This window comes from Ursus americanus, chromosome 14 (assembly GCF_024610735.1).
Source record: "Ursus americanus isolate L20-20 chromosome 14, mUrsAme1.1.p, whole genome shotgun sequence".
Lineage (NCBI taxonomy): Eukaryota > Metazoa > Chordata > Mammalia > Carnivora > Ursidae > Ursus > Ursus americanus.
In genome coordinates, this window is record NC_142140.1 from 54,587,002 (window position 1) to 54,601,486 (window position 14,485).

The window sequence follows — 14,485 nt, forward strand, 5'->3', positions numbered from 1 at the left end:
ACAATCTTTAAAAAAATTTTTTTAAAGTATAAACATATATGTACCAAACTACAGAGCCCTAGAAAATATGAATCAAACATTGGTGGAATCGAAGGAAGAAATAGACCCTCTTACAGTTGTAGCTGGTGACTCCAACACTCCATTTTCAACAATTGTTATAACCAGACCTACTCGATATATTGGGAATACTCTAGCAAACAAGAGCAGAACACACACTCTTCTCAAATGCATGTAATCCATCCTCCAGGATAGACCATAGGCCACAAAAGAAGTTGCAATGAAGTTTATAAGGAAATCATACAAACTATTCTCTCTGACCGCAAAGGAATGAAGCTAGAAACAAGTGACAGGGGGCGCCTGGGTGGCGCAGTCATTAGGCGGCTGCCTTTGGCTCAGGGCGTGATCTCAGCGTTTCGGGATCGAGTCCCACGTCAGGCTCCTCTGCTGGGAGCCTGCTTCTTCCTCTCCCACTCCCCCTGCTTGTGTTCTCTCTCGCCGGCTGTCTCTCTGTCACATAAAAAAATAAAAAAAAAAAATTAAAAATTAAAAAAAAAAAAAAAAAGAAACAAGTGACAGAAGGAACACTGGAAAATTCTCAGGTATTTGGAATTTAAACACTGCTTTTTAAAAAATTCCAGTTAACATACAGTGTTTTACTAGTTTCAGGTGTGCAATATAGTGATTCGGCACTTCGATCCATTACTCAGTGCTCACTGTGGTACATGTAGTCTTAATCCCCTTCATCTATTCCACCCATCCCCCACCCCCCTCCCCTCTGATAACCATCTCTTTGTTCTCCATAGTTAACAGTCTGTTTCTTGGTTTGTCTCTTTTTTCCTTTGTTCATTTATTTTGGTGCTTAAATGCCACATATAAATGAAATCATATGGTATTTGTCTTTCTCTAGCTGACTTATTTCACTTAGCATTATACTCTCCAGCTCTATCCATGTTGTTGCAAATGGCAAGATTTCATTTTCTTTTATGGCCAAGTAATATTCCATGCCTACGTACCACGTCGTCTTTATCCATTCATCTATTGATGGACACCTGGACTCTTTCTGTAATTTGACTATTATAAGTAATGCTGCAGTTAACATAGGCATGCATATATCTTTTCAAATTAGTGTTTTCATATTCTTTGGGTAAATACCCAGTAGTAGAATTACTGGATCATATGGTAATTCTATTTTTAATTTTTTGAGGAACCTCCATACTGTTTTCTACAGTGGCTGCACCAGTTTGCATTCCCACCAACAAAGCACGAGGGTTCCTTTTTCTCAATGTCCTCACCAACACCTGTCGCTTCTTGTGTTTTTGATTCTAGCCATCCTGACAGGTGTGAGGTGGTATCTCATTGTGGTTTTGACCTGCATTTCCCTGGTGTTGAGTGATGATGAGCATCTTTTCATGTGTCTGTTGGACATCTGGCTCCTGTTTGATTGGCTGTTCAGTGTCCCCTGCAATTCCATATGAATTTTAGAGTCTGTTCTTCCATTTCTGCAAAACTGGCCATTGGTAATCTGATAGGGATTGCACACAATCCGTAGACTACACTGGGGAGTACTGCCATCTTAACTGTGTCGAGGCTTCCATAAGCACAGAGATGTCTTTCCATTTGCTTAGGTTTCCTTTAATTTCTTTAAGAATGTTTTGCAATTAAGTCTTGTACTTCCTCAGTTAAACTTATTCTTATGTATTTTATTCTTTTTGATGCTATTGTAAATGGAATTGTTTTTTCAATTTCCTTGTCAGTTGCTCATTGCTATTGTATAGAAACGCAACTGATTTTTCATGTGTTGAGCTTGTATTCTACAACCCTGCTGGCTTTATTAGCTGTGTGTGTGTGTGTGTGTGTGTGTGTGTGTGTGTGTGTGTGTGTGTTCTTCAGGATTTTCTCTCTATATATGATCATGTCATTTGTGAATATAGTTTATTCCTTCCCAGTTTGATTGCCTTTTTAATTTCCTTTTCTTGCCGAATTGCTCCAACTCCAGGGTTGAGCACAATGTTGAATGGAAGTGATGAAAGTGGGCATCTTTTTCTTGTTTCTGATCTTAGGGGGACAGCTTTCAGTCCCACCGCTGAGTATAATGTTCACTGCAGGTCTTTCATAAATGCCCTTTATCATTTGAGGTTGAGGAAGTATCCTGCCATTCCTACTTGGTTGAGTGCTTTTATCATGAAAAGATGTTGGATTTTGTCAAATGCTTTTTCCTGCATCAGTTGAGATGATTGTGTAGTTTTTCCTTCATTGTATTAATGTGCTGTATTAAATTGATTTTCAGGTGTCGAACTGTCCTTGCATTCCCAGGATAAATCTACTTGTTCATGGTTCATGATCCTTTTAATGTGCTTCTGGATTTGGTTTGCTACTCTTGTGTTGAGGATTTTTTTAAATAAATTTAAACTCAATTTAGTTAACATATAGTGTATTATTAGTTTCAGGGGTATGTGTGGAGGATGTTTGCTTCTATATTCATCAAGGACATTGGTCTGTGGTTCTCTTTGCCTGGCTTTGGTATCAGGGTAATGCTAACCTTATAGAGTGAAATAAGCTAGGATGCGTTCCCTCCTGTTCTATTTTTTGGGAAGAGTTTGAGAAGGATTGGTGTTAATTCTTCTTTTGATGTTTGGTAGAATTCACCAAGAAGCCATCTGGTCGTGGATTTTCTTTGTTGGGCGGGTTTGGATTGCTGATGCAGTCTCCTTACCTGTAATAGCCCTTTCCAGATTCTCTGTTTCTTCCCAAGTTTCTAGCAATTTGCTAGTTTCATTTAGATTATCTAATTGGTTGGTGTATAATTGTTCATAATATTCTCTTCTAATCCTTTTTTTTAAATTTCTGTAAGGGCAGTAGTTATGCCCCCCATTTAAAAAAAAAAAGAATATTTATTTATTTATTTATTTATTTATTTATTTATTTATTTATTTTTAAGTGATCTCTGTGCCCAGCGTGGGACTTGAACTCATGACGCTGAGATCAAGAGTTGCACGCTCTACTGACTGAGCCAGCCAGGTGCACCTCCCCCATTTCATTTCTGATTTTAGTTATTTGGTTGTTGGTTTTTTTTTTTCCTCTTTTCTGGGTCCCTGTTTTATGTCATGTCAGCATTCCTCAGATGCTATTGTAAGTCCATTGTTAGAAAAATAAAACTAAAATATCTCCGTGACAGTACGGACTAAATCTGTCTTGTCACTGTGTTGTAACTACCGAACCCGGCACATAGTCGAACTCGGTAAACATTTCCTGAATTACTTCATGCTGGTGTAGAGCATGGAGGGGACTAGAAGGGGCCTTCCTCACAGCCCTCGTGGGAAGACAAGCTGTTACTCTTGAGTCTTCTCGCCTGGTCCGATGTCCCCACACTGCATCTTCTGCGGGACCTTGGCAGAACTCAGAAACAGGGCTGACCACAGCCCTCCCCCAGCTAAATCCCTCAGCAGCTCCCCAGTGACCTTTCGACGAAGGTTGACCCTTCTGGCTCAGTATGTGAGGCCTGAATAGACTGTGTCCTCCCACCTCATCTTCCTCTACCCACCCCATCTCCCGCCCCAGTTCTTGGCAGGTCCCTCTGGCGTCCTGCTCTGTCTGACCTCTGACTAACACCTGCTTGCCCTGCGTTCTCCATTCAGTAGCTGTTCTCTCTGGAGACCTGGTGGGGTGCCCTCTGCATCCCCACAGCCCGCGTGTGGACGTTCCTCTGGAAGGTGGACCATGGTCACCCCACCGGCTGCGAGCCTCACGTGGGGAGTGGTACGTCCATTATCTGCCCTCTGTCACCAGCTCTCTGCCTATCACTTGGCACCTGCTTCAAAATGCAGGTTTTATTCTTTTTCAGATACGGTGAGGCCAACAGATGAAGAGACGATGGCCATTAAAAAGATAGATTGCTGGGGCGCCTGGGTGGCTCAGTCAGTTAAGTGTCTGACTCTTGATTTTGGCTCAGGTCATGATCTCAGGGTCAAGGGATCCAGCCCCACGTCGGACTCCACGCTCAACGTGGAGTCTGCTTGAGATTTTCTCTCTCCCTCTTCTTTGCTCCGCCACTGCTCACACGCACATGCTCTCTCTCAAAATAAAATTCTTAAAAAAATGAAAGTTTGCTCCTCACAGATCTCAAGAGGAGGGGGCACGCCATGGCACAGAGGGCCACTTGGGGCAGCACCAGAGTTGGTCAGGGGGCAGAGGGGTGAGGAAGAATGTGGGTGAGCGCCTGTACTCTGGTTTCCGTGGGAGGAAATGGGGTGAGGCAGCAGCCGCAGGCTCAGGACTGGCTGGTTTGTGTGATTTCAGCAGGCTCTGGGGTACGGGGACTGTGCCTTAGGTGTCTGGCACCTGCTCTGGGGTGATCAGGGCAGGGCACAGTGGCCCTGAGTGCGAGAGCCAGAAAGGAGGGGGCTCAGGTGTGGGCTCTGGATTGGCTGGTTTGCACAGGGAAGGTTCAGTCACAAGGCATTTACGATCTCTAGGAATCTGCTAACCCTGGGACGCGCAGTCCTTCCCTGATCAGGGAGGTCCTGGCTATCAAAACATCATCATAAAAAAAGACATGCTTGGAGCACAGAGGATTTTCAGGGCAGTGAAATACCCTGATACCATAAAGAGGGATGCGTGTCATTATACATTTGTATAAACGCATGGAACGTACAGCACCGGGAGTGGACCCTGATGTAAACTATGGACTTTGGATGATAGCGATGTGCCAGGGCAAACTCGCTGATGGTAACACATGCACCGTCTGGGGCTCCGGGGCAGGATGTTGATAACGAAGGAGACTCTCCAAGTGTGGGGCAAAGGGTATGTGGGAAACCTCTGTACCTTCCCCTCAGTATCACTGGGAAAATTAAACTGCTCTTTAAAAAAAAGTCTTACTAAGAAACAAAAATAAAAAAGAATCCGAATAAAATTGTGAACTGACGATTATCTGTGGCTAGACCTGCCCTGTCCACGGAGGTAGCCACTAGCCACCACCACATGTGGCTGTTTGGCACTTGAAACGTGCTGCAAATGTACAGTCAAGATTTACTATGCCAAAAGAAGGGGGGGAGTGTCTCATTAATCATTCTTATTTGATTACGTGTGGAGATGATAATATTTTTATAGATAGGGTTAAATAAAATACAGTATTAAAAAAATTTTTAAAGGCATGCTTTAAAAAAAAAGACTTTATTTATATATTAGAGAGCGCGAGCGGGGCGGGAAGAGGCAGTGGGAGAAGGAGAAGCAGGCATCCAGGTGAGCAGGGAGCCCAATGCGGAACTCGATCCCAGAACACTGGGATCATGACCCGAGCTGAAGGCAGACACTTAACCGACTGAGCTAGCCAGGCACCCCAAGACATGCTTAATACAGCCCCCAATCAGTACATGTGGAATGAGGGGGTCAGAGCTGAGCTTGGAATCCGGCCCCACTTACTGGGGCGACAACTTAACCTCTCTGAGCTTTAGTTGATTGCGTTTTCCCTGTAAAATGGGGATGAATATTAATCCTGCGGGGTTGTTATCATCTCGGGCCACTCTCTTTGGAGGAGCCCAGCCCATCCCCAGTGTCTTCCTGTCACACCAGGATTTGTAGTGTGATCCTAATCTCGAAGTATCTTGCTTCGTATTTGCTACTTGTCTTGTCTGCTCCACCCTGGGACCATCTGTCTACTTCACTGCTTTCCCCTGGCACCCAGCCCAGTGCCTGGCATACAGTAGGCACTTGCTAAGTGTTTGGTGAATGAACAGGATAACAAATGGCCCCCAACAGATGTTTGGTGAGGATCGGTGACATCACTGTCATCTTTCATGGCTGGGACACATCTGCTTACTGCCATCACCCCGGGGCCTAGCAAATGGCTGGTATGGAAGAGGTGCCCGGAAAACCTGTGGGTGAATGGAGCCCAGCAGCTTCACAGAGGGTCTCCTAGAGGGCCCTCTGGGCCCTTCTCCTCAGGGCCCACTGCCCTTCCTCCCCACACCACCGCTGCCTCAGCCCAGCCTGGTGGGTCCAGCAATAGGCCCCCTTCCTAGCTGGGGCAGTCCAGCTGGCCTGTCCCCCACACGTCCAGTGAGAGCAGGGGAAGCACCAGGACTGAGACCAAGACTGCATACAACCAGGGCCTGGCGCCCACCCAGACAGTCACTGCGGCTACCCCAGGGAACGCAGAGACCACTGGTCAGCTTGGGGAGGAAAGCCCCTCTAGGCCGGTTTCCAGGAGGCAGCAGGGTCAACCACATCAGGAACACAGGGAAAGGGGTCACACAGGGACAGTCTAAAAATGAAATCCCTGCAAGTCAGGCCAGAGGCTTGCAAGGCATCCTGGAAAAACCCCTTTTCCTCCCTTCTCTAGTTGCCTGGTAACCACAGTGCATCTGGGCCAGAGCGGGAGGCAGCTGGGAACCACGGGAGTCCAGGCCCAGCACCCGGGGTCGGTATGCACAACAACGAGGTGTGGGGGGAGGGCCCCTAGCTGCTGCTTTCCGAGGCCACCTGAGCAGGGACCTGTAGGCACCAGAGGTTCAGGAGAGCTGTAGACAGCACAGGGAAGGGAGGATCTAATATGCAGCAGCAATTTCAGGAGGACCCCCACTTCAGCTCGTGGCCCTTCCCCAGTGCCCCTGTCCCTTTCTGATGACTCTGAGCCTCCCTGACCCTCTGTCTCCTCCTCTGTAAAGTTGTCCAACATTGAACACCTGGGCCGGTTCTCCAGCAGAGAAATGAGAGTGAGCCGGCCCCCAGAGGAACTCACTCCAAAGGGAGCGGTTCCCCATCACAGAGCCCATCCTCCCCCATCCCATTCTCCCTTGGACCATCTGTGTGCACTCATTAGCCATTCCCTCCCAAGGGGGACTCCCAAAAGCTGAGCTGAGCTCATGGAAGGAAGGCCTTGGCCGGCCCTTCCAACCTGCAGGCCCTGGGATGTGGTCAGTCCCTCAGCTTGGCTCAGCTTCAGGCTGGAAAGCACCCCCAACGGACCCCATCGTCAGGGCTGGTGACCAGGAGGCTAGAGGAAGCTTCCCACCCCCACCCCCACCCCCACCAGCTGCGCTCGTTTCACACGTGCAGGAGAAGAGGGTCGCCTCCAACAGCTGTAGGAACAGAAGAGGCCTCCCCTTTCCCAGTTCAGCCCTGGCCGTGAGGATCCGGCCCCCACACCCAGCAGCCACGGTCCTCAGAACTCCGGGGTTTTCATTCAGGGTCTGAGCATCCCGCCGCCTCCCTGACACCTGCGCGGGGCCCAAGATGGCGCAAATCCCTGTCTGCCCTGCGCGCAGGTTCCTCTGACACCCTCCACCCCGTTAAGGCTGCGGGTGGGACAAACCGTGGGGGGCAGCGTGGGGAGGAGGGCTGGCTCGCGGGGGACCTCGGCCAAGTCTGGGTCACGCCAAGTCTTGGCGGCTGCCGGCGGCGGGACAAGCCGGGGCAGTGGACCGGAGCGGAGAGGCTGGCGGGCCCGCCACGCCGCGTCCCCACGCCCCCAGTCACGCGGAAACGCGTCCCGCCCCCCCCCACTCCCCTCCCACCCAGAGCAAGAGGTTGAGGAACTGGAGTCGCGCGCCGGCGCGGAGGGAAGGCCACAGCCGCTGCCTCGGGAGCCGGGTTGAGGCCGGGCTCGTAAGCTCCGCCCCTGCCCGTAAGCTCCGCCCCTGCCCAGGCCCCGCCCCGCGCCAAAGCCCCGCCCCCAAAGCCACAGGATTCCGCCCAGGCGAGCTGCGAAAGGTCTCGGGCAGGGGTTGCTAGTGGGACGGGGAGATGAGAAAGGGGTACGGGTGTGATAAATACCTAGGGTGGTCTGTAGCTAAGGATACGGGTGATAAAAAGTTAAAAGTTAAAAGCAATCAGCTGTGAGGTCTCTGCAGAGCCGCCTTCCCGCCACAACCGCGCTCTGGCGCCCGTGGCGCCTCTGACCCGGGGAGCCACGCCGACCCGGGGGGAAGGAAAAAATGCGTTCTAGACAGGTGTTGCTTTGCTTCGTGCCGCTGTGGTAACCTGGGGCTCCGGCATGTCTTCCAAAACTAGAGCATTTCTTTGTTCTGGTGGTTGTTAATAACATTTCCCCCAGATAATATTCGAGAAAATTCGCACACCTTACACTGCACCCTTTGCAAGTCTAAGGTTCCAGGGGCGCCTGGCTGGCTCAGTCGGTTGAACCTGCTACACTTGATATCAGGGCTGTGGATTCAAGCTCCACGTTGGGTGTAGAGATTACTTAAAAATAAAACTTTAGGGGCGCCTGGCTGGCTCAGTCAGTTAAGTGTCTGACTCTTGACTTGGGCTCAGTTCATGATCTCAGGGTCTTGGAATCAGCCCCACTTGGGACTCTGTGTTCAGGGGGGAGTCTGCTTGAGGATTCTCTCCCTCTCCCTCTGCCCCTCTCCCCGCTGTGTGTGCGCGCGCTCTCTCAAATAAATAAATAAATAAATAAATAAATAAATAAATAAATAAATAAATCTTTAAAAAAGATAAAATGTAAGGTTCATGTGTTTACGAACCCCCGTTCTCCCCTCCCAGCCGATGGCAACAACTTTTATTTTCTGCTTCTATGGATTTCCCTGTTCTCAAAACCAGGGCATTTCTGCAGAGCTATAAGGCACCCCATTGTGGGGAAGGAGAGAAAAGTGGGGTGAAGTCAGGGCCCCATGGGAACAGGGGGCTTGGGAGCAGGGAGTGAGGCAAAGGCTCTAAGCAGCCTGAGGCCCATCTGCGGGAGGCTGGTATGGACCCTGCTGTGCCACAGGAGAGGGAACGTGGGGAGGAGAAAGCATCCTTTGGGGGAGAAAGCAGGGGTGCTGACTGAGAGGACTGGATGGGGGAGGAAGTCAAGGAGGGTCCCCAGGCAGCCAGCCTCCAGGTGGCCTGGGCAGGCTGGGTCTGTCCATATGTGTGGTTCTGCCTCCAATCACCAGGTTGCCAGCCCTTGTCTGTCTCAAATCCATGTCATTGATTGAGAGGGTCAGTGTTTCCTGCCAGCTGTTTGAAGTCGGTCCTCTGTCCCCAGGTGCCTACAACGAACTCCCTCTTGGTGCACCTTGACATGGGAGAGAGGAGCTAGAAAGAGAAACCGGGAGAAACCCGAGGCGGGGGCGGAGTGGGAAAGGAGGGGGGAGGGGGGAGGAGAGCAGGTGGCCAAAGGGTGGGGCTCCATCTATAAAGGCTGTGAGGCCTATTGGCCTGCTGGGCAGGACGGCGTGGAGACACCCCAGCAGGCACCATCTCCTGGGACCCCACAGGCACTGGTGAGTCCCCCCACCACTGCATCCCCCGTCCCCCAATCTTGGTTGAGACCAGCCACAGGCCCCACCGGCACCGCTGGTCCCTATCCTGTGGAGAGGGCCCTAGGGGTCGGACTTGAGATGGGGGTGTTCCGAGTGCCCGCTGCTGTCCATTTTGGGTCCTCACCATCCCCACCTCCCCCATTCTTCCTCAAGACCCCTGAGGAGGAAGACCAGCCTGCGCTATGAACCCGTGGCTCCTTCTCTGCTTGGTGGCCAGCGTGGTGGGTGCCTGGTCTGCTATCCACGCTCAAGGTAATGTCTTGGGCTGTACCTACCCTGCCCCCCGGAGCCCTCCTCTCCCTACCCATCCTTCCTGCCCTCCCTCGTTTGCCCCTCCCCTCCTCCAGAAGCCTCCCCGGTTCCATTTCCACCACTGAATTCTGACGGACCACTCCCACCCCAGGGATGTAGAAACTTCTGGCATTTGAGCAGCTCCCTGGGGGTACAGGCCCCCCAGCTCCTCCTTCCAGAGCCCCTGTGATGCCTCCTCCATGGTCCATGACCCACGGCCTCCCTGTCAGGACTCCAGCCAGCCCAGGGACTGTGGGGAGCAGAGGGTAGTTCCCAGTGGTGGCATAGCCAGGGACACCCCTGCAGTGGTGTGACCACACAGGAGTAAGTCGTCCCCCGACCCCGCAGGCTACCTGTGTGGTCTGGCTGAGAGTTACTCCTCAGTCTTCATGAGCCTCAGTTTCCTCATCTGCAAAGTGGGGCTCTGAATTCCTGCTGTGGAGATAGGGCACGAGAAACCAATGGGCTGATATTTGCAAAACTCTTGGTCCAGTGCTCGGGTAACAACAATGATAACCATTACTGATACTAACGGGGAGTCCCTTCCCACTTTTCCCTCTATTTGGTGCATACAGTGTCCACCACGAGCCCGGCCACTGTGTCCTGCGTCCCTAGGATATAGGACAGGGCCCCGGGGGAGATGGCTGAGCCCCAGCAGTGGGCTGAGCAGGGTCCCTGGCTTGGTTAAAGCCCCATGCCCCACCCTTCCTGCCCTGTCTGCCCCTCACTACATCTGAGAGGCCCTAGCCCTGCTTCCAGCAGAACTTACCTTTGCCCGGGTTGGGGCTGGGCTTGGTTCCCATTGTTCTGCTATCAGAGGCCCAATCCAGGAGCCAGGCCCAGCCTGGGGCCCTTTGATCCTGGGGGCAGAGTGGCCCCCAGCCTGCCTGGTACTGCAACCCAGTGTCTATCCAGCACCCCTGCCCCTTGCCCTCTGGGGCCAAGGTTTGGAGATGGGGGGAGCACTCAAGTCCTCCTCCTCCCCCATCCTTCCTACTGCGCTTGGCCAGAACTCAGGTGTGGAGCCTGGAGGCAGGGGTCAGCAGAGGGATGGATCCCACAGGGCCTTGAAGGCCTCTCACTGTCTCATCAGTTCCACCTGTCATCCTCCTAGGCCCTGCCAGCACCAGCTCCTCCTCTTCTGAGCCCACCCCCCTCCAGGCCCCTGTTCTTCCCCCTCGCAGCACAGAACCACCTCTGGGTCTCCCCACCCAGGCTGGGAGATCCCCATGTCCAATTCCCCTCTGTGTTTGTCTACACATCCGACACCTAGTAGGAACTCAAAATGCTTTTTTCAACCAACCAGTAAGCAAAGAGACCTCCTGGTTTCTAGCCCACTGACCAAGCGGTCACTCTGATGGGGACAGAGAGGCAGAGGCACCTGTGATAACCCTAGGTGGGGAAGGGCCAACCTGGAGCAGGAGCTGGGAAATCAGGAGCAGCCGGGCGGACCATTCATTGTAGAAGGGCCTGGGCTGGGCCTGGTGGCCCGCGACCCCTCCTCAGGGCGCTCCAGCTGCGCCCCTTGCCCTCCGCCCCAGAGCAGGAGTAGAAGTGGCTTTGGTCCCTCATTCTTTGCTCCTGGGTCCTTCCCAGCCCAGGACTGTGGAACCCCTCCAACTCCTGCCAGCTGTCACCATATCAGGGGCCAAAGGTGAGCCGAGTTGGCCTCCTTATCACCTGGGCTGGCAGTGTTGTGGTCTGTTTTGGGGTACCTGAGTCTGGGGCAGTCCTCGCAGAGCGCACGTGCACACAGGACGTGAGCCCCCGGGCCGTGCTTGCAGGTGTCTCCGAGGACTGCTGCCTAGACTACCACCCCTGTGTTGGGCCCAGCTTCCTCCGGCGTGTCGCGGGTTACCGGCGCCAGGAAGTGAGCGGGAGCTGCAACCTGCCTGCTGTGATGTGAGTGGGATTGTGGGAGGCTGGGGGGGTGTCTCATACGCAGCTTTGCTCCATGCTCACAGCCTAACCCGGGGACCCGCTCCCCCCCCCCCCAGATTCTTCTTTACGAAAGACAAGATGCTGTGTGCGAACCCGCGGGACAGCTGGGTGCAGAAGGTGATGGTCTCTCTGGATGCTGGGAACAACACCCTCTCAAAGCACCACTGGAGACACTTGCACGGTGGGTGAGACCCACGCCCAGCATCTAGGGGGCCGCCTCCTCCCTGCTGTGGGCCTCTGGGCTTCTCCACCCCCAAAGTCCAGCATGCTGACAGCTGCCGCCACCCCAAAGAGGGCCGATTGCTGGTGAGTGGAGACTGAGTGAATGAACAACTCTTTCAGCCAAGACTTCTTCCATTGCAAGAGATGGCAAATTCAAGCAAATGGGAAACTCATTGGCTTAAATGACTAGCCAACGGCTTCAGGCTTGGCTGGATCCAGGTGCTCAGAGGGTCTTGGTGGAGCTCTTATCTATTTCTTTTTCTCTTGTACAGGTGCCCTCCCTAGATGTAGGAAGTCGAGCACTGGAATCTCCAAGCTACCACCACCCAAGTTTAGGAGGCCCCCCAGAAGAAACAAGAGGAAAACTTCCCTCCTGACAAAAGCTAATCCAGGTAAGGACCTGATCATGTGACCATCCCTCCACCCATCACTACTGCTGAGGGATGAGAGCTCCTGATCAGCACAGACTGGCTGAGGGGACTCCCTTCCAGGACCAAGGGGGCTGGCTCTGTGGTCAGCCCTGCAGGCTGGCACTCAGGGGGCTGTTTACTACCCCAACCCAGCCTAGGGGGGGCTTCGGCAAGTAGCGCAATGAAATGTCAGGTGTGTGGACCAAGAGCTGCAGGGTCCCCTGCTCCACTCCAGTCCCCGTCACCTGCCGGCCTCTCCCATCCCCCTGCAGGACCGTGAGCCCGCACATCTCCCGGATTTGCCCAGCACAAGATGGGCTGGGCCTTTCTCCACCACAACGGTCCTCTGCAGCTCCTGGCCTGCCTGTCATTTGGGCCAAATCTCAGTAGCCGTGCCTGAGCCTGCCGTGGGCTCCCTCCCATCACCCCTGCCACACCCTGTTCCTCAGGCAGCTAGAAGGAGAGAGCTGACCTTACTTCGAGCCCCCTAGCCTGCTCCAGGAACCAGAGTCAGTGCTAAGCAGTGGGCCCTGTAGCAGATCATTGGAGTACATCGCTCACCTGCAACCTCTTGCCACCCGCCCTGGGCCACGCCTGCCTGTGTCCGTCTGGGTCCTTGCAAAGCACCAGTCCATCTCGGGACACTTCTCCCAGGCCGTGTTTTCTATAGTTTTTAAATAAACCTTTGATGGGATGCCATTCCTGTCTGTCCCATTTCATTATGGGGTGTGAGTTGCTGCCCCCGCTTGTGTTAAATCCCTCGTGACTGTCCCACCCCCAGATCGGTGCTGGCAGTCCTCACAGCTGCCGGCTCCCGGGGGGTGTGCTGGCTGTAGGCCCGGGTGCGAGTCTAGCTGGTGACCTGGAGCAAACCGCTCGCTCTCTTGGTGCCTCTTTCCTCGCCTCTAAAACGGGGCTCGCTGTTCTTGTTCTGCTCAGATCCCTGGGCTAATGCGGAGGAGCCCTCTGTAAACTCGGACAGGGGTCCAGAGAAGCTCCTGTTAGGTCGAGGGGCCCAGAACCAGGACAAGAATAGAGCCCTGGGACCAGGCACCAGTGACCATCCTGCAGGGAGAGGCAGGGCCACTCTCAGGTCACTCAGCCAGACTCAAGCCATCCAACTGTCCTGTCCTCTGGCAGCCTGTTTCCACCATGACAGAGAACATTCCAGATGAAAACCAAATGCTCTCTGGGGCGCCTGGGTGGCACAGCGGTTAGGCGTCTGCCTTTGGCTCAGGGCATGATCCTGGCGTTATGGGATCGAGCCCCACATCAGGCTCCTCTGCTATGAGCCTGCTTCTTCCTCTCCCACTCCCCCTGCTTGTGTTCCCTCTCTCGCTGGCTGTCTCTATCTCTATCGAATAAATAAATAAATCTTTAAAAAAAACCAAACAAACAAACAAAAAAAGAAAACCAAATGCTCTCTCTCTAGAGGACGAGAGGTGGTTTGGGGGCCAGTGGTTCACACCCAGGCCCCACTAGGCTATGGAGGCCACTCGGGCAGATTCTACGAACTCTCTAAGCCTTGGGTCCACCCCCTATGAAATGCATGGTATCATTGCTTTTCTCGTACAAGTTAGCGGGGACTAAACGCACTTCTCTCGGGGTGCGCCTGGCTGGCTCAGTCAGTAGAGCGTGACTCTGGACCTCGGGGTCATGAACTCCAGCCCCACACTGGGTGTAGCGATTACTAAACAAAATAAGTAAACTTAAAAAAAATCATAAACGTACTACTGTCTGTGACAGCCCAGCATACACACACACTGACCGCGCGTTGACGGCCTCCTGGCATCGAGCTGGGCCGTCACCGTGGAACCAGGCAGGATGGCCCGGTCGGTGACGGCAGCGAGGCTGGCCCAGACGCCCCATTTTTAACCCTGGCTCAAGCTACCTGCCACCTGGAGTCAGCTTGGCCAAGTTGCTTCACGTCTATAAGGCTATTTTCCCGTCTGTAAAATGGGGAGGAGCCCAACAGCCTCTATTTCCAGGCAGTTGCCAGGACAGCTAAATGGGTCGACGATGGGAAAATACTTGGAATGGTGCCCAGCGCATCGTACGTCGTCAGGAAGCGTGAGCTGTTGTCATCAGGACTAGTGAACCCACAAGGGCTTCCAGTGGTGGCCTTGTGCCACTCACAGGTCTGAAGTTCACAGAAACTTGCCTGCACCCTGGGACCGTGTTCCCCACCCTCAGGTGGAAGGTGGCCTTCACCTGTGTCTCACCTGCACGCTTTCTCCTCCGGGCCCCAGGCTGAAGTCCATCCCTCCAAAGCTCCCACCCTCCGGGGTCTCCTGCTCCTTGACCTGTGAGCCTGACCTGGCCCTGCTGAGGGCAGCATCTCCTGACTTCCAGAACATG

General features: G+C 53.1%; 1 protein-coding gene across 1 annotated transcript in view; it reads left to right on the forward strand.

The window, feature by feature from the left end:
• CCL25 (C-C motif chemokine ligand 25) overlaps positions 1-12,963 on the forward strand; it is a 32,934-nt gene extending 19,971 nt beyond the window's left edge. Inside the window, exons 9-14 of the mRNA XM_087867740.1 lie at positions 6,338-6,419; positions 7,516-7,621; positions 9,426-9,515; positions 11,339-11,456; positions 11,552-11,680; positions 12,909-12,963. Coding sequence (XP_087723866.1) covers positions 6,338-6,419; positions 7,516-7,621; positions 9,426-9,515; positions 11,339-11,456; positions 11,552-11,680; positions 12,909-12,963 — 580 coding nt within the window. The remainder of the gene's footprint in view (positions 1-6,337; positions 6,420-7,515; positions 7,622-9,425; positions 9,516-11,338; positions 11,457-11,551; positions 11,681-12,908) is intronic.
• The last annotated feature ends 1,522 nt before the right edge of the window (positions 12,964-14,485 follow it).